At 54.9% G+C, this 25,060-nt stretch overlaps 1 protein-coding gene across 2 annotated transcripts in view; it reads left to right on the top strand.

Annotated features, from left to right (window-relative positions):
• Ephb2 (EPH receptor B2) overlaps window positions 1–12,078 on the top strand; it is a 110,637-nt gene extending 98,559 nt beyond the window's left edge. The window contains exons 10-16 of one of the 2 annotated variants that reach the window (XM_048816105.1): window positions 4,548–4,670; window positions 5,200–5,447; window positions 6,291–6,506; window positions 7,317–7,466; window positions 8,641–8,834; window positions 10,341–10,496; window positions 10,946–12,078. In XM_048816105.1, coding sequence (XP_048672062.1) covers window positions 4,548–4,670; window positions 5,200–5,447; window positions 6,291–6,506; window positions 7,317–7,466; window positions 8,641–8,834; window positions 10,341–10,496; window positions 10,946–11,054 — 1,196 coding nt within the window. In that variant the 3' untranslated portion in view covers window positions 11,055–12,078. The remainder of the gene's footprint in view (window positions 1–4,547; window positions 4,671–5,199; window positions 5,448–6,290; window positions 6,507–7,316; window positions 7,467–8,640; window positions 8,835–10,340; window positions 10,497–10,945) is intronic. The other variant, XM_048816102.1, reaches the window with a different exon arrangement.
• Window positions 12,079–25,060: the final 12,982 nt, after the last annotated feature.

The raw sequence follows: 25,060 nt of genomic DNA, 5'->3' as shown, positions 1-25,060 counted from the left end.
AAACGCCCGGCAGATCCTGGAAGTACCCACCAACAGGGAGACGGAGAAGGACTTCCTAAGCATAAGGCAGAAAAAGGAACTCAAGGGAAAAGGGACACATTTAACTACCCAGAAATAAAAATCACCTGTCCTTTAAAAATAGGTCATCCAAGCCAAGCACGGTGGCCCACGCCTGCAATCCCAGCAGCTCAGGAGGCTGAGGCAGGAGGATCGAAAGTTCAAAGCCAGCCTCAGCAACTTAGTGAAACCCTAAGCAACTCAGTGAGACCCTGTCTCTAAATAAAATACAAAATAGGGCTGGGGATGGGGCTCAGTGGTCGAGTGCCCCTGGGTTCAGTCCCTGGCACCAAAAAAAAATAGTCATCAATGACATCCCTTCCGCTTGTCCCCAAGTAATGAAATCAAGAGGGTCCATGTGGCTGGACATAGTGAGTGCCTTCTATGTGCCCAGAATTGTTTTAATGTTTAACGTGTCATTATCCATTTAATCCTTTTAATGTCCCACTTGGAATATGAGTAAACTGAGGCCCACGGGTCGCTCAGCTGCTCAGAGAAGGAGCCGGGCGTGAACCCCAGCCCAGGGCGCCAGAGCACGCGCACTCAGCCACCCTGTGCCACCTGCCCTCTGCCACCTACCCTCTGCCAAGCCAGGGGAACCATGCCCTGCCACCTGGAGCCATCTGGGAGCGCAGTTATTTGGAGCTATTTGGAGTTATTTGAGTCAATAACAAGGAAACAGGTGAGGGGTGTTTTAAAAATAGACCCAGGATCTGTTCCTAGATCAATACACTTTAAAACCGAAGTTCACACTCCTGAGTCCTGCGCTGTGATGTCGCATCTGAGCAGGACTTTGCTCTTTTCAAAGCACCGCCTGCCCTGTGATCCCAGACCCACCCAGCAGCCCCGTGTGGCCCGGACACAGGAGGAAGTGAGGCCCAGAGATGCATGTCACTGCAAAGTCCCTGTGGGGGCTCATGTTTTCCATCCTTAAATAGGTGCTGAGGGGGGACCAAGGCCTGTGATGCCTGGATGAGGAGTCTGAGGAACCGACCCTGTTTCTCATCCCTCCTCTGCCGCTGGCCAGCAGGGCAACCTTGGGGAAGTTACCAAACCTCTCTGAGTCTTGGGAGATAACAGGAATGGAACCCTTGTTTCACAGGGTTGTAAGTGAATTCGTGGAAGCTAAGGTGCTTTATAATAATAGTCCTTAGCAACAGCCAACTCTTCTTTTCTAACAGGTAGTTAGTTACTGCTTTCTATTTGCAACTGAGGTACTAAGCCCTTTAATAAGATATTCTCACTTAATCCTCACAATCCCCTAACGAGGTAGATGCTTATTATGGGTTTTGCAGATTAAAACAAGTGAGCCAAGGTCAGGTAACTTGCCCAGGGGCACACAGCAGGATCAACACGGTGGTTGAGACTGGATTCAACCTGGTGACTGTCCTTAGCGGCAGAGTTGGAATTCAAACCCAGGACCCTGCAGGTGTGCAGGGTCCTCCCCACCGCCTGAGGTTCCCAGCTGGCTTCAGGATGACCGTCAGAGGCCCTGACCGCTGTGAATCACACAAACAACAGCACGGTATCTGGGGCAGCCTGAGCCCACAGAGGTCCTCATCCAGGCTCAGCCAAGCAAGGGCCGCTCCCCGGGGACGGTCCGAGTGAGGCCCTGGCAGCTCTCAGCAGGGGCCAGCCAGCGTTCGTAAGACCTGTCAACCTGTCAACTCTTGCCCAGGACAACACCCCCAGTGACCAGATGACCTGGCACCCAGCCCCACCCCTGAAAGGGCCCAACCCCACCACAGTGGGGGCCAGGCCTCCAACACATGGATTTTGAGGAACAAAGTCCTCCTGACCAGCACCCCCAGCCAAGGCTTGAGGGTGCATCTAATGGTGGGCAGTAGAGGTGCCTAAGTGGGCTTTGAGGTCTTGCTGTTCTCCCCCTTAGCTTCCCTGGATCCCCCATTTCTGTCCCTTGTCCCTGGCTAGCCCAACAGGAAGGGTCTCCCCAGTTCTTTGGGAGGAAGCCAGCCACCTTGACCCATGGGCCACGCATTGCATCTGACCGTCAAAGACCATCTCCAGGGAGCTGATCCCTGGCCCTGAGGAGCTGGCAGAGGGGAGGTCATGGCTAAAGGCTCCAAGTGGAGGAGGCTGGGCCAGATCCAGGAAGCAGTGAACATGGCGACTGATTGAGAGTACTAGCCCTGGCTCAAGGCTGACAGACCTGGGTTCAAATCCTCCCTGTGCCAGCTGTGTGGGCTTGGCCCAGTTACTTGGCCTCTCTGAGCTGCAGTTTCCTTATGTGTGAAATGGGGGTAGTTATCCTTTCCTCCAAGAGTTGTTGGAAGGAAGAGATGAGATAATGCCTATAAAGAGCCTGGCACGGTGTTGGGCCCAGACAAAGGATTCAGCAAGTGATAGCTGCTGGTATTATTGTTCTGTCTCTGTCATCTGGATTCTCTAGGCTCTGCAGACGGGTAGGGCCTGTTGTGTGCTGAGCTCTGCACAGTGTGCCAGGAGAGGGAGGAATGGGGACAGATCTGCTCCCACGCCTCCTCCCAAGCTCTCCGTCTTGGACGGTGGTTCTCCACCTCCTTTGAGGTCTCAGATTCCTGTAAGACTCTGATGAACGTGTTGGATCCCATGGCCAGAAAAACACAATGTGTCTATGTGTGTGTAGGTGTAGAAAAGTCTAAGATAAAAGGAACTGGAGATCTGTACTCGGGCTGGGGTTTCAGGGAGTTTTTTTCAACTACCTTTATTTCCATAAATTTCGGACTTTATAAAGAGCATGAGTTTCTTTTTGAATTTAAAAAGGAGGTAAAAAATGCATTCCGTCCCAGGAGGTTACCAGACCTCCCAGAGTCCATTCTGGGGCTGCCAAGCGGCTCACAGGCCCCGATGAACAACCCTTGACCTACAGGGACTGACAGCACCCACACAGAGCATCCCGGATCCAGCTAACGTGTCCGAGCAGCTTTGGCAAACTTCTCTGTACGGGGCAGATGGTGGATCTCTTGTCTCTTCCCAACTCTGCTGCCAGATAAGAGTAGCCACAGGCAAAGGAATGAGCGTGGCTGTGTTCCAATAAAACTTTATCTACAAAACAGGCAGGGGGCCAGTTCCAGGCTGTGATACAAGCTCCAACTCCTGGATTCCTGGAATGTCTGCAGTAGAGGCTGAGAGAGGTCAGCTAGCACGTCCAAGGTCACGGCTGAGCAGGGTCGATGGCTCCATTCACCATCATGGGTCAAGGTGGCTGGCTTTCAGCTTTCCTCCCAGCAGAACTGGGGAGACCCTTCCTGTTGGGCCAGCCAGGGACAAGGGACAGAAAGGGGGGACCCAGGGGAGCTAAGGGAGAGAACAGCAAGACCTCAAAGCCCACTTGGGCACCTTCACTGCTAACAATTAGATGCCATCCCCTCGTCCTGACTCCCAGAGCTGCTGCCTCCAAAGTAGCCGCTCACAGAGCAGTGGGAGAATGGGGGCAGGAAGCTCGGGAGGACCCAGGAAGGCCAGGGTGGGGGAGGCCGGAAGTTCCGGGTGGTAGGTAGACCAGTTGTCTGGGAGGGGAATGCAGATGAACCCTCTTTCCTTTCCTTCAAAGTGTTTTGCAGACTCATGGCTGGGTCAGAATTGGGTCTTTGAAGTTTGCCTTGTCTTTTTGCATCAAAAAATAAAAATCTGCCGGGCACTGTGGTGCCTGCCTGTAATTCCAGCATCTTAGGCTGAGGCAGGAGGACCGCGAGTTCAAACCTAGTCTTCACAACTTAGCGAGACCCTGACTCAAAATCAAAAAGTTTAAAAAACAGGCTGGGGATTGAGTTCCATGGTAGAGTGTGCCTGGGTTCAGTCTCCAGTACCAAACATAAATAAATAGAAATAAATCTACTTCAGGAATCAGATTAGTAGGTCCCATGCCTGGCCTCATGCTGATCAACAGAGCATCAGGGATCTGAAGCGTTCTGGCCTTGACTAGTGGGGGACCCAGGAATTGAGGGAAGGAGCTACGGGTACTCAGACCCTGGTGAATGGAGCGTCCCTACAGGCTGTGGGGCCTGCCTGAGAGGGCTGTGCAGGTGACATGGCTCAGGGACAGGAGGTTTCACCAGGCCTGGAGAGACAGGGGGAGATCTTAGCAGGACCCCAAGAACACCATGCTCTGAGGCCTGCCCCTTTTAATTCCAGTTCCAATTCTCTCTCTGTCTCTTGGCTTTTTCTTTCCTTACTCGGCACCCCCGATTCTCTGTCCTAGTCATCTTCCTTATTCACCTGGGCCACACCCAGAGCAGACATCACTAGTCAACCCAGACCATCTTACCCGCTCCCAAAAGCCATTAGTAATCAATGAAGTGAGAACAAGAGCTAGAACCTCTCTGTCACCTCTGTGGTCTCTCTGTTCCCCTCACCCTCCTCCTGAGTGCCCACCTGCTCCGTGACAGTCCAGTGCCCTGCAGGGGCTGGCTCAGTTCTGGGGGGCACTGGCTCCTCTGTTCCCATTTGTGCCCATCAGTCATGTGACCGGGCCTCGTCTTGTCCCCCAGTGACCCCCGGCATGAAGATCTACATTGACCCTTTCACCTACGAGGACCCCAATGAGGCCGTGCGGGAGTTCGCCAAGGAAATCGACATCTCCTGCGTCAAAATCGAGCAGGTGATCGGAGCAGGTAGGTGGCTGCACCCCTACAGGTACCGTGGCCTCAGCCATGGCGGGGGACCATCCAGGGTGCACTCCTGGGGCAGAGGGCAGGATGGGGGCAAGGACCATGAGGTCCTGGGACCCAGAAGCCCAAGGAAGAGGGGTCCTCAAAGGTCCTCTGGTAAAACCACCTCGCAGACAGAAGGGGAAACTGAGGCACAGGGTGACCAAGACCTTGCACAACAAGTCGGAGATTGAATGGGTCCAGAGCCCCATTCCCAGGCTCTTCCCCCAGGGCCTTGTCCTTCCTCCCGTCATTCATTCCAGATCCCTCTCCCCATTTCCCAGTTCCCTGGGTCCCCACCGGGTGCCAAGGGACAACCCTGAAGGACAGAGGTGGCTGGGACTTCAGAGGGGTTCTGTGTCTGAGAGGGAGAACTGACCATCAGAGAGAAAGAGCCCCCCGCAGGCCCCGGGAGCAGGGGGCACAGGGAGGAGGGCGATGGCACTTCCACCCGGCAGATGACAGCCCGCCTCTCCTGCTGTGTCTGTCCCAGGGGAGTTTGGTGAGGTCTGCAGTGGCCACCTGAAGCTGCCAGGCAAGAGGGAGATCTTCGTGGCCATCAAGACGCTCAAGGCGGGCTACACGGAGAAGCAGCGTCGGGACTTCCTGAGTGAGGCCTCCATCATGGGCCAGTTCGACCACCCCAACGTCATCCACCTGGAGGGCGTCGTCACCAAGAGCACCCCTGTGATGATCATCACCGAGTTCATGGAGAACGGCTCCCTGGACTCCTTCCTCAGGGTAGGGGGAGCCCAGAGGGTCCAGGGGAGGGAAGGCTGGGCAGAGCTTCCTACCACCAGGCCCTGGAAGGGCTCTAGATCAGGAATGGCCTGCAGGGGCTCCCCCCTCCATTCCCTTCCCCGTGGTAGGCATTGCTAATCGATCCCAGCACTCCCTCCCCCCCAACCCTGCAGGGGTTCTCAGTGCTGTTCACCAGAAAGCACCGCCGGCCCATCAGCCTGCGCCAGCCTCCTCATTAGCACAGGAGAAAAGAAGGGCAGTATTTGCCCACATCAGCCGGAGGGTCAGGGTGGGAGTTCAGACTAGCACCGGGGGTCTTGTTGCTTTATCCAGGGTTTTCATCAGATCTGAGAATTCCCCAAAACTGCCTGGGCAAGGGAGAAGCATGAGGCCAACAGAGGGCAGTTTTGATGCCCCACTTCCCGAGAGATCACAGTCAACCAGCTATACAGAGGGCATTGGCCTGGGTGGAAAAAAACATGCCACTGGACTAGCTGACGTCTGGCAAATACTTATGGAGCATGTGCCAAGCACTGCGCATGCACCTCCTGTTTAACTCAGAACAGAACCGAGACTCAGAGAGGTTAGGTCCTGTGTCCACGGTGGCACAGCCAGGAAGGGGCAGAGCCAGAGTCAAACCAGAAGCTCCGAAGCCCTGTGTTCTCTCCACCTCCCTGAATTTGGCCTCTCCTGGGCCTCTTTGAGGTCCCTGGGCATCTGAGTCCTTCCCACAGGGAGCCCATGGCCAAGGCGGGGACCCTGCTCCGGTTCCCCGTGTGAGGAGGCTCCAGGGCTCCAAGGCCTTCTCCTCCGTTGACTCCATTTTCTTCACTTCTCCCAAAGCAAAACGATGGGCAGTTCACTGTCATCCAGCTGGTGGGCATGCTGCGGGGCATCGCCGCGGGCATGAAGTACCTGGCCGACATGAACTACGTCCACCGCGACCTGGCCGCCCGCAACATCCTGGTCAACAGCAACCTGGTCTGCAAGGTGTCCGACTTCGGGCTCTCACGCTTCCTAGAGGACGACACCTCAGACCCCACCTACACCAGCGCCTTGGTAAGGGGAGGAAGGGAACGCTGGAGTCACAGCGCAGGGAAGCAGGCAGAAAAATCCTGCTGTCCCCACAGTGCACGGACACCCGCTCAGGCCAGGCCCCTGGCTGGGCCCTAAGATGGGGGCGATGTAAACCGTGGCTCCCGTGCACTGGGAGCTCCCAGGCCAGTGGGGGACAGAGCCCATGGAGTGATGGGGCTGGGGGGGCAGGTCACCCAGCTTTGGGAGGCCAGGGGGTGGTAGAGCTGGCTGGCCGGCCTGTTCTCCTGCAAGGTCATGTGACCAGAATGCAGGCTGGGCGTGGGCAGGTGAGGTGGGGGCTATCGTGCTGGGGAGGGAGGCAGGCCAGAATCTGGAGGCCCGTGAAGGCCCAAGGTCAGAACTTTGCCCTGACAGCTGTTAAGGCTGAAGGGTTTTGGACTGAGGGGAAGAAGCCCCAGGCCCTGTCCTCAGAGACCCCAGAGGAGACCCATGCAAGCCGAGCCAGGCAGGCGGGCCCTGTGTGTGCTGCACTTGCGTAATTGCTTCCTTGATGCAGAGACGAGGCACACTCGAGAGATGAAGGGGGGCAGCAACTCTTTGGGAGCCAGGGAAGGGCCTTCGGTGGGATTTAAGGAGAGAATGGGGGGTCCAGATGGCAGAGTGGGAAAAGGGAGTTCATGCAGAAGGAAGCCTGTGCAAATAGCCAGTGGTCTACGCAGCATGGCGAGTCTGGGAACAATGAGGAGCTCCTTGGGATTCAAGCAGCATGGGGCTCAGGGTGAGCAGTAGAGAGAAGGGGCCAGACAGGCCAACCTCCTATCCATTCCCCAGGGTGGAAAGATCCCCATCCGTTGGACAGCTCCGGAAGCCATCCAGTACCGGAAGTTTACCTCAGCCAGCGATGTGTGGAGCTACGGAATCGTCATGTGGGAGGTGATGTCCTACGGGGAGCGGCCCTACTGGGACATGACCAACCAGGACGTAAGTCTCCAAGGGGGCGGACAGAGCCTTTCTGGCCATCCAGATGGAGGAGGGGAAGAAAGGGACCCCTGGCCTTGTGCCAATCTCCCAGGGGATGGGGGACAGGCCTCTGACATGGAGGGCTGCCAGCCCAGCTCCCAGCCTAGCGTTGACTGATTCAGGGGTGCAGAGTGGCAGGGAAGCCCGCCTGCTCCCAAAGCAGCCTGTGGTCAGCATGCACACACCTTGTGGCAGCCCTGAGTGAGACCCTCAGTCCTTCCATGTTCCCCACCTAACGGGGGAGACAAGATAATTCAGGGCACCCGGTGTAGCTATCGGGAACTTCATGGTCCGTGCTGAACTGGAGAAGTTGGGTGTCGAGCCCTGCAGGCACCGAGGCAAGGGCAGAAGGGACAAGATCAGCCAGAGAGTCTTCCCAGGACAAGTGGGACTCAGCCACAGGACCAGAGGAGTGGGCTTCCAGGGGGAAGCACAGCCCAGCAAAGGCCCAGAGACGTGATAATGAGGAGTGGTTGGGGGCGGTGGAGAGGAAAGCTGGCCGGAAAGGTTGGCAGGTCCCACGATGAGGGGTTTAAGCCACCCAGGGATCTCGGCATACGAGAAGAACTTGCAGAAGCCTCCCGAGCAGGGAGGGTGACCCCCTCCAGCTGTGGGAGATGAATCTTGTCCCAGTGGCAGGAGAGATTGCAGAGGGGCGTTCGACTTCCTTTTCCTGATAGAAGAGCAGGTGGGGGCCATGGGGAGGGGACACCAGGCGGGCTCGAGGCTGTGCTGTGGGACCTGACTGGGAGGTTATCTCTTAGCTGGATCTGTAGGTGACACTGAGGTGGAGAATGTGGCCACCCTGGGGTAAAGCAGGAGACCAAAGAGAGGAGTTCTTGGGACTATCAAACCTGGGGGGTAGGAGGAGCTGGTGAAGCCAGGCCCAGGAGGGTCAGCCTGGTAGACCTGGAGAGGTCACCTCAGGGCACTGGACTTGCTGAGACTGACAGAAGGTACGGCAGGGACCCAGCTGCCAGGTCTGACTGAGGCTATAGATGATGGGAACACAGGTCAGCCCCACCCCGGGTGGTGGCCGTGGCAACCAAAGAGGTCAGGCCTGCAGTGCACAGGAGGCAAGATGGGCTGGCAGAGGTCAGATGCCAACCCCACTCTGCCCCTGTGCTGTCTCCAGGTCATCAACGCCATCGAGCAGGACTACCGGCTACCACCGCCCATGGACTGCCCGAGCGCCCTGCACCAGCTCATGCTGGACTGCTGGCAGAAGGACCGCAACCACAGGCCCAAATTCGGCCAGATCGTCAACACGCTGGACAAGATGATCCGCAACCCCAACAGCCTCAAAGCCATGGCGCCCCTCTCCTCTGGGTACAGCCTGCCCTGACACGCCCCCTTCTCATAGCCCCACCCATCTCCTCCAAGCCCCACCCCCTGGTCCCAGCCCCGCCCTAACCCCACCCCTCTTCTCTGGATGCAGCCCTGGTGGCCCCGCCCCCTTATCCCGGCCCCGCCCCTCTCCTATGGGAGCTACTTAGGCGGGGCCCAGCTCCCCTCCTGGAGTCTGATCACAGGGGTCCCCTGCTTCAGGCCGGTGCTCTCAGCTGCGCCTTAGGATGAAGAAGGATAAGACTGGTGTTTGGTGGGCATCTGGCCTACTTTGGGGGTGCAGGGAGCACAGGATTAAGGCTGTCCAGAAGAGAAGACGCAGAACTGTGTGGGTAGTGGAGGGAGCCCCTTATAAAGGACCATCAGAGAGGACATTTAAGAGAACTCACCTACGGATGCAGCATCTTGGTTGTGAATAGGTGTTCCCATCACTAAGCCAGCTGCCTCACACTCAGACCCAGACCCTCTGATGTCCGTTGTGTATCCTCATCAACATAATGTCACACACACACACACACACACACTCAAGGCGCCTACACACCCACCCCCTCAGAAGCACATACCCCACACACGTGTACCCCACACTCGTTGCCCATGTCAGCAAGACTGGCTCAGCCCTGGGAGCGTGAGCCCAGCACACAGGGGCTCCCCTCCTCCCCCAGGCCCCGGAGCCCGCTCCATCAGGCTGCAGCCCACCGCGGCCTGCCTTGGGCCACCTCCAGCTCCCACGGCTGCTGACCCTGCACACTCAGTCTTCAGGACCCACAATCCCCCCAGGGTTTCTGAGGGCCATCCAGCTAGTTGTCCTCTGATCCAGGTCTGGCTGTGCCCAGAGACTCCTTGAGCCAAAGTCCTTCATCCACCAAGTTCAAGTGGCCAAGAGATCAGGCTTGCCTCTCTCTCTCTGTCGCTCCTCGGCCTGCCCTGCATCTCCTTGCCGTGACCTTGTGTCAGCCACTCCTGACTTGGGACAAGATCTTCCTGAGCATTTAATCTCATGAGAGTCCTTACACCCATCACCAGCCAGGAAGTTGTTCCCATGAGTGCCGCCAGCTTTATCTGCAGGGGGGATGGTTCCCAACCACAGCCTCCTTCCTAGCACACAAGCCACCGCAGAGGCGGGCGGGCAGTGGCAGTGAGGGACTGTCACAGTCAGCCCAGCCCAAGCCCCTGGTCCTGGGAATAGGAAGCCCGGAGAGGTGCCGCCCCTGCCTCCCTCCTGTGGTCCAGCCTCAGCAAAGCTCCCAGGCACCCCATCTTGGAGTCCTGCACACACACACTGGCTCTCACACACACGCACAGAGATGCGGGTATATTTGCACAGATTTGAACCCATGCCCATGAACACACAGAATACGCACACACACCAACCTTGGTTCGCTCAGTAGACATGTGCATGCACACGTGTACACAGTAGGTGTGTCCACATACGTTCTTACCCTCACCGTCCCTGCAAGCCTGTGCCCTGACCATCTCTGTCACCCTCAGCATCAACCTGCCACTGCTGGACCGCACGATCCCCGACTACACCAGCTTTAACACGGTGGACGAGTGGCTGGAGGCCATCAAGATGGGGCAGTACAAGGAGAGCTTCGCCAACGCCGGCTTCACCTCCTTCGATGTTGTGTCTCAGATGATGATGGAGTAAGTACCCAGCCGCCTCTGCCCGCCACCAGTGGCCCTCATGCCCACCCACCTCCAGGGGACCCTGGAGGGTAAGGAGCAATGTCCCAGCCTGCCTGCCACCCACTGGCTGTGTGGCTGTGGGCAAATCAAAGTGGTTCCCTCGGCCTCAGGTTTCCCACCTGTAAACTGGGGTGGGGTGGTAGACAGGGTGAAGAAGAAACAAAGGAAGGAGGTGCTTAGGGAGAGTTCCTCTCCCCTTCCACATGGCAGAGGGAAAAGGGCACCCAGGCACCCTGGCTCCCGGAGTGTTCTTCCGGCTCACGTGGTCACTCCCCCCAGCTTTGACAGTCCCCTCCCTTGCTCACCTCAGTGCAAAGTGCCTGGGGAAGCCCACCCAGCTCTGCTGGTCCCAGACCCTCTCCAGCCCTGACGTATGTGCTTCTAACACATGCGCTTCTCTCCCAAAGGGACATTCTCCGGGTTGGGGTCACCCTGGCTGGCCACCAGAAAAAAATCCTGAACAGTATCCAGGTGATGCGGGCACAGATGAACCAGATTCAGTCTGTGGAGGTGTGACGTTCGCCTGCCTCGGCTCGCCTCTGCCTCCGGCCGCCCCCTCTGCCCCACACGCCGGCCGCCCAGGTGCCCCGTCTACTGCAGGGTCAGCCGCCTGCCAGGAGGCCGCGGGCGACAAGGAAGAACAAGCAGCGCTCCAGCCACAGGACGTCACCAAGAACACGTACAACTCAAATGATGGAAAAAAGGGAAATGGGGGAAGGCATCTAGATCTGGGGGGGCGGGACGTACAGGAATATTTTTGAAAGAGGATTCTCACGAGGAAATCGACGATGGTTCTTGGGGGAAAAAAAAGGGCTTGGGAGATCCGTGCGATTTTGTCCCATCGGAGACCAAAAGCAGTTTCTCTCCAACTCCCTCTGGGAAGGTGACCGGGCCAGAGCCCAGAGACACTTTCAGGAAACAAATGTGAAGGGGAGCATCGGGGGCGGCTCCTCTCCTGTCCTTGGCTGCTCTCGGGGAGCCTCACTCCACAGCCAGGCGACCTCGGGCCGGCGGACAGACAGGCAGCCGCCCTGAACCACTCTGGGAAAATCCATTCCAGGCCCCGCTGGGCGAACAGAACAAGCTTTCTGTCCTTGGAGGATGGTTTGGAAACTCCAATGAGAGAGACTCTTTCTGCTGTCGGTTCATGGGGCTGAGAAGGGGATTTGTCCTTCCAGTCAGGGAGATCAAGGACACGTCCCACAGGCCAGGCTGCCTGGATACAGCCACCCAGGCCTGCAGCTCCACACCCAGGACCCTGTGCACAGCCAGGGCGGCCGCCCGCCGGGGTGCCTGCTCCTGCCAGCCCCCGCCCCGAGGACGGATGCTGCAGTGACTGTGTCAGCCACACTGCCACTGAGAAGGGTTGATCTTGATCTTGCATCTGGGTTTGTTTACAGCGATTCGTGGACTCCGGGGTATTTTGATCAGGGGTGGTTTTGGTTTGGGGGGTGGGTTGTTGGGGTTTTTTTGGTTTTTTTTTTTGGGTGGTTTTTTTTTTTTTTTAAATGACAATGAAGTGACACTTTGACATTTCCTACCTTTTGAGGACTTGATCCTTCTCCAGGAAGAAGGTGCTTTCTGCTTACTGACTTAGGCAATACACCAAGGGCGAGATTTTATATGCACATTTCTGGATTTTTTATATGGTTTTCATTGACACGCTTCTCTCCTCCCTCCTGCTGCCAGGCCGCACCAAAGCCAACTGCCACGGGGCCATCTGGGCCGTTCAGAGACTTGAGGGAGAGTGGCCGGGGGTGGGCGGCACCGAGGCGGAGGAGCATCCCACCCAGGATGGCTTTGGAAAGCAACAGATTGAGCGGAAGTGGCCTTGGAGGCCAGAAGGCCCGGCCCACTTCACTCCCTCTGTCCTGCTCTGTCCAGTCCTTCCCAGGCACATAGGTTCCGTCGAGGTTCCTGAGCGCCTTCCGTGGCCAAAACCCAGTTTCACCTCTGGGAGCCTGAACGGGGCTGCCGCAGAAGCCAGGACCTGGGTCATTCACTGTGATACCCCACCTCCCACTGCCCCAGGGCCCCACAGGGGCTGGCAATTGGTGCTTCCGTCAGATGGCTTCCTATCCTGAGTTGCTAGGCTGGTGTCTGCTAGCCAGCACGCCTGCCTGTCTACCTTCCAGGGCCAGAGGTCTCCAGTGGCCCTGGGCTCCCACATACCTGCTTCCCAGACTACAGGTGCTATCTAGACCCTCTGTCTCCTCTTCAGGGTCTCAGACAGATATCACTGTGACTGTCCGGGGGTGAGTCTCAGCTCACTTCCCAGTGCTGAGGCAGTTCCCTCTGCCACCTCTCCCTGGCTGCTCAGCAGGGAGTGGCACGTCATGCTGCCAAGCGCCTTCCACGTATGCTACCCGCTCGCCTGGGCACTCGGCTCCGAGCTGCCCGCTGCCTGGTTACTAATCCTTTCCTGGCTCAACCTCCCCAAGTGCCAGCCCCCACCTGCCCAGCAGTGTGAGAGAAGCTTCCGGCGGCTCGGCACACAGTTGGTTCTTAAGGGAAGAAAGCTGTCTTGCAAACCGGGGCCAGGGCACCGTGGAAATGGGACCAGCTGCTCTAGGAGCGGGACCCTGGCAGACCTGGCAGTGGGAGATGGGTAAGAGAGAGCCACGCTGCCGCCACCCTCCTACTCTGGGGTCCCCAAACGGGTTGCTGGGGGTGATCATCAGCAGGCATCTTCCTGGAGATGACATTCTGAATATCTGTCACCTGGGAAGACACGTGCAGACTGATCCGAATAGATGATAGCCGTAATGTCGGACCCCAGGCCTCATAGCGGGAACTAGAGTGACGAGGGCCATGGAGGACATTTAAGAGACTCAGGCAGGGTCAGAGCATCAGCTGGTCTAGTTGGTCCCCACCTTATCCCCTCTGGGGGCTCTCTGCCACCCCCTTGTGGGCATTCACTGGCATTGCACCCTCACAGATGAGGTTCAAAGCTGGGCGCTCCTGCCCCTGCCAGGCCATCCTCATACCTGGCCCCCCACGCCCAGTGCCAGGCCCTCAACCACTCCTGGCTCTCTCCAGGGCCCTATAGTTCCAAGATGGTACCCAAAGCTGGAAAGACTCTTGTCAGGGAAAATCCTATGAATGCTTTCAAGGGACAGGTGGTCCCGTGAGGCACCCCGACCCCAGGCTGCAGCCTGCTCCTGTCACTAGGTAGAGATGTGGATCTGGGGAGACACTGGCCCCTCACGGAGTTTAGTTTTCCATCTATGAAACAAGAGCAGGGACCGGGTGAGCCAGGCCTGCAAACATGGTGTCCACCTTGGTCCTGTGGGGAGGCCCCCCTTTCCCCCATATGAGAAAGAGAAGCCGAGGCTCAGGGTGAAGTATCTTGCTCAGGGTTACACCTCCAGCAGGGGGCAGAGTGGGGCCGGGAGCCCTGGTTCATCCATTCCCCGGGACCCATCCAGCTTGCTTACCTAGATGGCAGGCGGCGCGTGGCGTCTGATGTTGGCTGATAAAGAAGGGGAAGCTAAAGGGGTCTGGGGCTACGAGGGAGGGCTTCCCAGGAGCTCTCTTGAAAATGATAGCGGTCGAGAGAAAGTTGCCTCCAAGAGGCAGCAACCAGAATGGTCCAGCACAGTGGACTTGGGTGTGGATGGGGAGAGGAAAGGTGCAAGGTGTGGGTTGAGGTCAGGGAAGGGAAGCGCTCGAGTGTGCTGTGCGGCCTAGCTGTAGAATCTCAAGCAGAAAGGTGTCAGGAGAGCGTCAGCTTCTAGGAAGAGGAATCAGTTCGTCCGTCAGATGCAGCAGGCTCTCCAGATACCCCTCTGCCAGGGAGGAAGAGCCCCTGGCGCAGCCCTCATTGATTAACTTCCATCCTCACTGACGCAGATAATCCAAAGAGTCACTTAAGCTGCTTGGAACAGCAGGGCTGGACTTTGCACTACCTGATTCCCATGGAGCTGTGTCCACCCTGTTTCCTCCGGCCTCTCTGAGAGCTGCCAGGCAGCGAGGAGTGGAGCGTGGAGGTGAATAGGTGGGCAGGAAAACCGCTCCCTCTCCCTGGCCCCAGACAGATCACCCAGGCCTGGGGCCCTGTCCTTTTCAATAGTGGATGTCACTAGGGGAAGCCGCAGGGGAGCCCCAGTGTGCTGAGTGGTGCTTCACACCTGTGCACACCCTACCCATAGGCCTTGACCCAGCTCCCATAAAATGGCACCTGCCATAAAAGTTTAGGATGTGGAACGGCCTCAGTGCTGGCCAGTTCCCCCTTCAGGAAAACAAGGTCGGAGCACTGGTTGCAGAATTGGTTTTCAGTGCAGGAAGAAAGTAGGCTCAGGGCATCCCCATGGGCGGCTGGTCTCAGGAGGCTGCAGCCACAGGGTTTGCTGTAATAGCCGGGCACTTACCACGTGCCAGGTATTATCCTCCCCACCTTGCAGATGAGGAAAATAGGATCCCAGAGGTGATTCCAGAAGATTCCAACCAGGCCATCAACCTGCTGTCCGTCCCCTCGAAATGTTTGCCGTCAACCCCTGGATCAGACTCTCCTGGGCTGCTTAGTGCTTAACCTGCAGCGTCCCAGGCTTCACCCTGCCCACCCCCCCCAGAATTCCCAAGGTCAGGCCCAGGAGCCTCCGTTTCTGACACTAGGAGATTCTCCCGAATCTGAGATTCTTCCCCCAGGACAAACTTTGCCCCAGTGTCTGCAGAGAGAGGGTCTGGTGTAGACAGGGATTAGGAAAAAGTCGGATATTGTCAGATAAAATGCCCCAACTCAGACGTAGATTAGGACTCTGGAAGTCGGCCGGTGGGGCTGACCCTCAGGAATGTGTTCAGACAGAGCTGAGATTTCAGGAAAATCAGAAGACCCCCAGGCCCAAGTCCATCTGACGCTAGCCTCACAGCAGGAAGGCTGCGTCTGGGAAGCTGATGTAGAAGAAGAAAGGAATTTAATACTTCAGAGGGGCCCCGCAGCCCACCCAGGGCCACCCCACTGACCCCAACGCTGCAGTCCAGACCCGCTCACTCAACACCTGGCCAGGTGGGCCGGCAGAGGCAGGGTGGGGCCACCAACCGGACCTGGAGCTTCAGATCTGGCATGGCCTCCCAAGCCGACAGTTTTCCCTCAAGAAGGGACAGGAAGCAAAGGCCCTTGTTGGTGGAGAGGGCTCTGGGCATTGGCCAGGGAACAAGAGAAGGAGGAGGTCAGAGCCAGGGCCACATGCACCCTGGGGGCCTGCTGTGCCTGCTTGGGTCAGGAATTCTCACATTCCGTGGGTGAAAGATTCCAAGATTCTAGGATTGCAAAACCCCCTGGTTCTAGGATTCCAGGGAAGGATTCCATGTTCTTGTGATTCCAGCACCAGATGGCTCTATGCTGCTAATTCTTGAAATTTCAAGTCCCATTTTTCATTGCTGGTCCCCAGTCCAAGGGCCCTAGCAATTAAAAATAATAATAATAATAAATAAAGCACAAGGAGAGAGTGAGAGAGGAGCAGAGGAGGAGGGAGGGAGGTGGACGGCTGCCCGTGGTAAGAACGGCTCCCTCCTTGGATCTGAGTTAGAGGCGGACCTCGGCAAGGGCCAAAGACCCTCCTTTGGAGCGTCATGCAGAATCCTCTCCTGGGGGAGGGGGTCCACCCCTGTCTGCAGCTAAGGGAAGCACCCCCCTGCCAGGCCGCGGTGCCCACTGGCTGTTGGGCTCTGTGGCTCAGCTCAGGAGCCAAGTAGGGACCCCATGGCTCAGCTTGGGGTGGAAGTCATGGGGAGGGAGGTGCACATTCCCCAAACCTCCGCTTTCCTGTTTGGAGCCAGAGCCTTAACGCTGGGCATGGGAAGGGCCGCTGCAAACAGCACAGGCCGGTTCCTCCCCTCTGACGCCTAGGATGCAGCTTCCACGGCCACTCAGCCCTGCCCCCTCTTAAGGGCCCCTCACCCCTTTCGATTGTGACCACTGCCTTCCAGAGCCAGAGGCCAGCCCAGGAGGGGCCCGTGGATGGCTTAAAGCTCAGTGTTTCGTCTTGTGGCTCCCATCTGTTGGACAGGGACTCTCTGATAAGCAGGGCCATCTACTAGAGCCCCTGAGGCTACCCTGGCTGGGCCTGGCAAGGGACTCTCACTCACAGCCAGCCTCCCGGGAGTCAGAGAAGATGGCTGCCTGGCGGGTCTTCACCACAGCTGCTATTTCTTGAGTGCCAACCATGTGCCTGGCCTGTGCCAAACATTTTTACATGCGGTGTCTGGCCGATGCTCGCACTACTCAGCCAGACAGGTACAAGGACCCTCCCATTCCAGAGACCAGAGACGTGACACCCCGGCTCTCCCAGGCCCACAGCCAGCAAGTGCCCTCTGACCCAGAGCCTGCCCTGCAATCAGCACGCTGCACCGACCACGGTCCCCACCCACAGCACTTCACCACCGTGGGAACCTCTGCCCGTCCCAGCCCAGACCCCTGTCACCAGGCAGTGGGAGAGAGCACCTGGACTCCTCCCGGGCTGTGTCCCAGCCTCAGCTCTGCAGGCCAGCACTCAACCAGGTGCCAGGGGTGCCAGGCGGATTTCACAGAACCCCGACTCCTCTGGTCACAGACGGGGGCTGTCCTGACAGCCTGGGGAATCAGGGCATGACGCAGCGGGGATCCCATGGCTGTCTGTCACCCCTGGCTCCTCCAGACCCCCACTGCTGTGACCAAGGAAATCTCACCAGCTGTGTCCAAGATGACCCTGACCCTGTTACTCCAATGCCTTTGTAGGAGTATTTTTAGCAGAACTTTTTTTTTTTTTCCAAAATAAATGTGAATTGTAAAAATTATCACTTGGACTCAGCGTTTTCTTTTCTCTGAGGTTTGTTCCCCAGGGAACAAATGGGAGCTCCCAGGAGTCCCATGTGGGGTTCTGAAGGGTGACTGGGAGTTTGCCGGGACTAGGGATGGAGCCAGGGTCAGGTCTGGGACGGAGACTGGCGCTGGGGTGGGGCCTTGACCTTGAGTGATAACTGCTCTTCTAACTACCGTTCTATGTTTGTCTTCTTCCCCTGGAATCTAGGGTCTGCACCCCAATTCTGCCATGTGTGACCTGTGTGTCACTTCATGGTTCGAAGCCTCGTTTTCCTGTCTGTTAAACGGAGGCCACAAGAGCTAAATCCTGGAGTGTGGGGGACAGCAATCGTGAGGAGACCCGGGAGGGGCTCAGCTGGGCTGGGAGCCCACGATGGCAGGGCCTGTCCTGTCACCCACCCTGCTGGGTCTACAACAATGACAATGTTGGCCTCATGCCAGGCACTCTATGCGTCAGACATCAGTGGACGTTGCACCCAAAGGACAAGGACATTTGGAGAGGATTCCGTGTTCCAATACTTCCAGCAAATTCCGGGCAAGCTCGTTCGATTTCTGTATCTCGGGATGCCGCAGAGCTCCAGTGTGCCAGGGGCACAACGGGAACCTCCTCCAAAGTGTTCTTGTCACAGGCTTCCCGTCTTGGGGGGAGCGTCCTGGGGGGCCAGCATCCCTGGAAGCCCACCGTGAGAACTACCCAGCACGGGTACCGCTCTGGCCGCTGGAGGTGGAGCGGGGCTGGGGCTACTGGGAAGGGTTGGGAGGGAGCTGGGATCTCGAGGCTGTCCTCCACTCATTCACTTAGAAGTACTTACTGAAGTCGAATTATTATTATTGTTATTATCATTATTATTTATTATATGAAAGGTGCCGCACCAGACAGCATGGGCAAAACAGAAACGGCTTCTGCCCTGGAGAGCTTATCAGAGCATTTGGGCTGCTTCATCACACATGAATTGGACACCGACAGAACACCAGACACTAGACTGATACAGTAGCCCCCCTTATACTCAGGGATGCATATATTCTGGGACCCTCAGTGGATGCCTGAAACTACAATTAGTACCAAACTCAATGTATGCTATGATTTTTTTCTATGTATCCTGCAGCATGGCTACATTGTATCCTGGTTTTCTATCCTTCCATGTTTTATGCCCTGGTACTTCCTTTGTACCACGATGCTTATACTTCAAGGTCATTATTAAGTAAAATAAGGTTTACCTGAACACAAGCACTGCAATTTCCTACCAATCAATATGATAATCAAGATGGCTACTAAGTGACTGACGGGCAGGTAACATATACAACATGGATACACTGGTCAAAAGAATGATTCACATCCCGTTAGGATGAAAAGAGGCAGTGAGGGAATTATCACATTACTGAGAATGATGTGCAATCTAAAGCATGAATTTGTTGTTTCTGGAATTTTCCATTTAATATCATTGGTCCATGGGTGACCAAGAATTCCACAGTTTTTCACAGAAACTGTGGAAAGCAAAGCCATAGGGAAGGGGTCACCTACTGTACTAGGAATGCTGTAGTGACTTAGACATGTGCCTACTTTCATGGGAGTCCTCAGTCAAGGGTGGAGACCAAGATGTCTTGGATCACTACAACTTGGGGCTGCCACAGCCCCACCTCAGTCTTCCCCCAGACCTCACCCCTGCACACACCCAGAGGCACTGGCACTTATATGCACTCATTTGTAAGTGACAGATGCCTCTACACGCAAAGCCACACAGCCCCACCCACCACACATGCAGGTGAGCTCACCCTCACTCGCAGCCCTGTACACAAATGGAGTCACAGAGCCACACACTCACCCCACAGTGACCGATTACATCTCCAAATGCTCACTCTGCCAGGCCTTGATCTGAGATCGGAAGCAGAGAAGGCTGAGCCCAAAGATGTCCCCTTATCAACGGTCGTAGGTACCCCATTAAAACCCCCACTCCTGCCAGGCGAGGTAGTGCACACCTGTGACCCCAGCGGCTTGGGGGGCTGGGCAGGAGGATGGCAGGCTCAAAGCCAACCTCGGCAACTTAGTGAGACCCTAAGCCAGTTAGCAAGACCCTGTCTCAAAACAAAACATAAGAAGGGCTGGGGGGATGTGGCTCAGTGGTTAAGTGCTGCTGGGTTCAATCCCAGGTACTGAAAAAAAAAAAGAAAGAAAAGAAAAAAGAAATGAACACAATATGCCAGATGGCTGTCTTAGTCTCTTTTCTGCCCGAATACCTGAATCCATGAACTGGATACCTACAGAACACCAGGCACCAGACTGATAGAGCAGAATTTAACAGAATACCTGGGAATGGGTAATTTATAATAAACAGAAATGTATTTGTCTCAAATTCTGAAGGCTGGGAGATCCGACAACAGGATCTAGCATCTGGTGGGGTCTTCATGCTTCATTATCCCATGGCGGGAGGCAGAAGGGCAAGAGAAGCCGAGAGCGTGAAAGGGGGCTGAAGTCATTTCACAGGAACCCACTCTCATGATAATAGCATTGACCCTAGTCACCTCTATTAGGTCCCACCTCCCGGCACTGCGGCATTGGGGATGAGATCTCCAGCACATGAACTTAAGTGGGACATTCACACCGCAGAAGTGGGGATGAAATGATAAAAAAAATAGTGGGAGAGGCTTTGGGGAGTCCTAGAGGGGGCTTGCAATTGTAAAGTAGAGTGATTGGACACAGAAGAGCACTGTAACCCGGGATCACATTTGTATGAAGATGAGCAGCCAAGCTAACCAATGGCGATGGAGATTGTCAGGAGTAGCTTTCTGAGTGGGGCATGCGGCACACACGCCTGTAATCCTAACGGCTCAGGAGGCTGAGGCAGGAGGACTGAAAGTTCAAGGCCAGGGGCTGGAGTTATAGCTCAGCAGTAGAGCGCTTGCCTCGTTGGTATGAGGCATTGAGTTTGATTCCCAGAACCACACATAAATAAGCAAATAAAATAAAGGTCCATCAACAACTAAAAAAAATTATTTTTTTTTAAATTGTTCAAAAATTTTTTTAAAAGTTCAAGGCCAACCTCAGTAATTTAGTGAAGCCCTGCTCAAAATCAAAAAGGGCTGGGATGTGGCTCAGTGGCAAAATACCCCTGATTCAATCCCCAGTACTTAAAAAAATAAAAAAAATTTAAAAATTCTCCTTCTGGGCAGTGCAGAAGGGAACCTTGTGGAGAGCCAGAAACATTCTACTTCTTCTCTCTCTCTCTCTTTTTTTTTTTTTTCTGGTACCAGGAATTTGAATCCAGGGTGCTTAACCACTGAGCCACATCCCCACCCTTTTTTATATTTTATTTTGAGACAGGGGTTTTGCTGAGTTGCTTAGGGCCTTGCTAATTTACTGAGGCTGGCTTTGAACTTGCGATCCTCCTGCCTCAGCCTCCCGAGCCACTGGGATTCCGGGTGTGCACCACCGCGCCTGGCTAACATTCTACTTCTTGATGGAGGTGGTGGTTACACAGGTGTAAGCATATGCAAAAAAGCTCCAGGTGTGAGTATTAGTGCACCTAACACACTTGATGTGTGTTATCCCTCAATTTGCAAATACAGTGTGGTCAGGGAACGCCTCCCCGAGGAGACATTTGAATAGAGAAATATCTGCAGGCAGAGGGCAGCCCAGGATCAAAGGGCCTGAGGTCAGCAGAGATGCCTGGCATGTTCAAGGAGCAGCAAGCCCAGGATGGCTGGAGCAGAAGGAACAGGAGAGACCGGGAAGAGTTGTGGCCCTTTGTGAACTACAAGAACTCAAACTCTTCTCTGCATGAGGAAAGCCCATGGAGTATTCTAGAAGGCAAGTGCTGCTGTCTGGTGTCTAAGCACAGCTCCAATTGTCCTTTAGGATGTTGGTGGGGAGGTGTCAGGGCTCCCCAGAGAAACAGAACCAGCGGGATATATATTAAGAGATTTATTTCTGGGAATGTATTTATGCAGCTTGGCTGGCAAATCCGTAATCTGCAGGACAGAGCGGCAGGCTGGAAAACTCGGGCAGAAGCGGCTTGTTGCAGTCCATGGGAATCCCTTCTCCCTCAGGGAAACCTCCATTTTGCTCTTAAAGCCTTTTGCTGATTAAATGAGGCCCACGCAGATTACAGAGGATAATCTTGAGTTGACATTCAGTAAGGGAGATCATCCCCCGTGATCTGTTAATCACATCTACAAAACACCTTCTCAGCCACACCTGGATGCGTGTTTGCCTGACTGGGTGCTGCAGCGAGCTGGGCTGACGCACAAGTCCACCATGCAAAGGGCCAGGTGGGACAGGGAGACAGGAAGTCGCCGGACGGTCCTGGAAGGAGAGAATGGTGGCCTACGGGACTCTGGCTAGTGGGAGGGAAGGTCGACCTGATTTGCTGATGGACTGGATGTGGGTGTGAAGAGGAGAGGGGGAGGAGGCCTCCAAAGAGTTTGGCCTGAGCAACAGGAAAGACGGAGCGGCCACCATCTGCAGTGGTGCAGACGGCAGAGGAGGTGGGCTGGCGGAGATGGAGAATTCTGTAGGGACATGTCAGAGATGCGGCTTGAACATCAAGGCAGCAGCCACATATAGAAGTGTGGAGGTAGGGAAGCAGTCAGAGGGGGAGATATCGATATGGGGACAGGCTGGTGAAGTCGGAGAAGGAGCAAGGAGATGAGCGGAAATGCCAGAGCAACAAGAGCGATGGCCTTGGGACCAAGCTGGGTAGGCAGCGCCCTGCAGCATGACGGACACGGTGCAAAAGCCCAGAACACTGTCCGGGTGGGAACGAGGATCCAGAAGTCACCTGCGAATAGAGGAAGTAGGGGCTGGAAATGGGGATCCTTAGAAGTAAGATGACTGAGGGCGGTGACCTTCTCAAGGTCAAGAGGCCAACCACGGAAAGTAGGGTAGCTGGCGAGACAGGACCTGGGTCCAGGATGGGGCCGGGGGTCAGGGCGTGGTCAGCATCATCGCATGTGGTTATTGGAAGCATTAGGAATTGGGACCCAAGTCATGTTGGAGGTCTGAAGCCACCACCAGCCTGCAAGCCAAGAGCTGAAACCCACCACAGCGCCCAGCCCAGCCCAGCCCACAGCAGGGCTCAGTAGTGTCCTTTACAACTGCCTTCCTTCTGTGGAGCCACTCTGCCCCCTGGTGGCCGGGGCTGGTAACAGGCCAGAGCTGAGACCTAGAGAAGCAGCCAGCGCCTGTCAGCAGGGACTCAGGCCTGGCTTGAGGAGCTGGAGGCATAGATGTTCTCAGACTTGCAGTGGCTCGTCTCAGGAGTTTTCTATTTTTACCATGGTGTGAAAGAGACATGCATTCAGCACAAACGGCACTTTGAGTTTTGAATTTTGATCTTTTCTGGGGCAGGCGATATGCTGCACGATACCCTCTGGCAATGCCAGGCAGTGGCAGCAAGCCCGGATTCCAGTGAGTCACCCGATCACATGGGAGTGGGGAGAACAACCCGCGCTCTACAGAGCACCGCGTCACTAAGTTAGGACGTTCACTAAACTAGGTGTGTTAAGTGTGTACTTTCAACTAGGATGTTTTCAGCGCATGCTGGGTCTATCCAGGATGGAACCACACCATAAGTTGTGCGGTTCCACCTGCATAGTGATGGGACAGGAAGCAGAGAAGGCTGAGCCTAAGGGTTTCCCCCCATCAACAGCCCCAGGTACCCCTTTAAGATCCCCACTCCTGCCAGGCGAGGTAGTATACACTTGTAATCCCAGTGGCCTGAGAGGCTGGGGCAGGAGGATCACAAGTTTGGGGCCAGTCTCAGCAAATTAGCAAGACCTAAGCAACTTAGCAAGACCTTGTCTCAAAATAAAAAATAAAAAGGGGTGCAGATATAGCTGGGTGGTAGAGCATCCCTGAGCTCAATCCCCAGTTTAAAAATAAAATCCCCGCTCCTGACTTATTAATACTATGTCTCAGGTTCAGGTTTCTAACTTTGGACTTCTCAGCAAAATAAAGCAACCTGGCTGAGATGAAGGGCTAGGAAATTCGTCTTGAGGCTGTAGGTGTCTAGCCAGCCTGCTATTTGTCTCTAGGCTTCCAGCTTATCAGAGGTGGCTCTGGGAGGAAACAGCTGGTCACCCTGACACCTTCACCACGTACATTTTATCAACTGATGCTCACAACCTTCTCAGGTTGTGATGGTTCTTCTCAGGTGTGAAGTCTCAAGTGTTTAAAATCCACTCTTCAAGTGTAGTTCATAAATACTGTCGACATTGTCATTGAAGGGGCCAAACAAGTAAAACAATGATTATTGTGATGGAACTTCACTAACTCCTTGATGACATGGGAACCTTCTCTCCTGAATCAGGTGATGTTTTCGTTTTTCAAATACTGAAAGAATATTTCCTCACTTGTTCTGTGCTGGTCACAGCCTAGTGGCTATGCTCAGGTGCAGTGCGGAGTTTGATCCGCATTCACCTTTTATCCATCAAACTATCAATGTAAGTCGCAGAGCAGAATGAGGAAGAGCAGGTCAGCACAAACCTCAGCAGATTTTATAAGGATTAAAATCACACAAAGTGTATTCTCTGGTCAGAATGGAATCAAACTAGAAAGCAAGAGTACTAAGATAACAGGAAAATATACCTCTAGTCATCAGAACTATGTTGTATCGATGGAATGACAGACACAGAGGACAACGGAATGGGACAGAGAAGCTAGAGACAGACCCATGTGTGTCCAAATAACTTTTTGTTAGTGTGCAAGAGGCATTCAGCAGAGGATGGCCAATTCAACAAATGGTGCTGGAGTAACGGGACATCTGTGTTGATCAGCTTTCTGTTACTGTAACAGAATACATGAAATAACTAAAGAGAAAAGGTTTATTATGGCTCACAGTTGGGGTCTTTAAGCCTATGATCACTTGTCCTGTTGCTTTGGGGCCTATAGTGAGAAATCTGCTCACCTCCTAGTATCAGGGAAGTGAAAGAGAAAGACGAGGAGCATGTCCCCATCCAGAACATGCTCCCGAATGACTGGAAGATCTCACCTCTTAAAGTTCTACCATCTGAGCTAGGGATATAGCTCAGTTGGTAGAGTGCTTGCCTCACCTACACAGGCCGTGGGTTCAATCCCCAGNTTTATTAATTTACTTTTATGTGGTGCTGAGGATCGAACCCAGTGCCTCATACATGCTAGGCAAGTGCTCTCCCACTGAGCCACACCCCCAGCCAACACATGTGCATCTGGAGGACACTTATCCAAACCAGAGCAACAGCCATAGGCAGGAATGATGCCTGGCATTTTGCCAGAGGGAATGGTTGAAAGGTGACCCAGCTCCGGGATTAGGATGGATCCTGCTGCCTCAGGCGCCTGCTACTTTGGAGTTCCCCCGTGGAGTTCTCGCGGGGTTCCGGGAGAATTGGCGAGTGGAGCCCGGTGGAGGTAGTGTGTTCCCGGGAAGTGTGTGTAGAGTGCCAGTGAGAGTTCGGGAATAAAGAGTTGCTGTTTGAACCTACAAGGCTTTGTGGCGGCTCGGTTATTTTGTGCCCAGCCAGGCTGCGGCACAGAAATGTGGATTTCAATCTAAACCGCACATCTTATACAAAAATTAATTCCAAAGAGCTCACAAACTTTATAAGCTACAAAATGATAAAACATTTAGAAAATCTCATAGGAGAAAATCTTTGGGAACTAGAGGTAGGCAGAGTTTGGAGACTTGGCACTCAAAGTAAGACCCACAAGAGAAGAAAATGATAAATTGGTTTATTTGGGTTCATGGCCACT

Source organism: Marmota marmota, unplaced genomic scaffold, assembly GCF_001458135.2.
Source record: "Marmota marmota marmota unplaced genomic scaffold, marMar, whole genome shotgun sequence".
NCBI lineage: Eukaryota > Metazoa > Chordata > Mammalia > Rodentia > Sciuridae > Marmota > Marmota marmota.
Note: the sequence above shows the minus strand (reverse complement) of the source record. Positions and strands in the feature narration are given on the sequence as shown.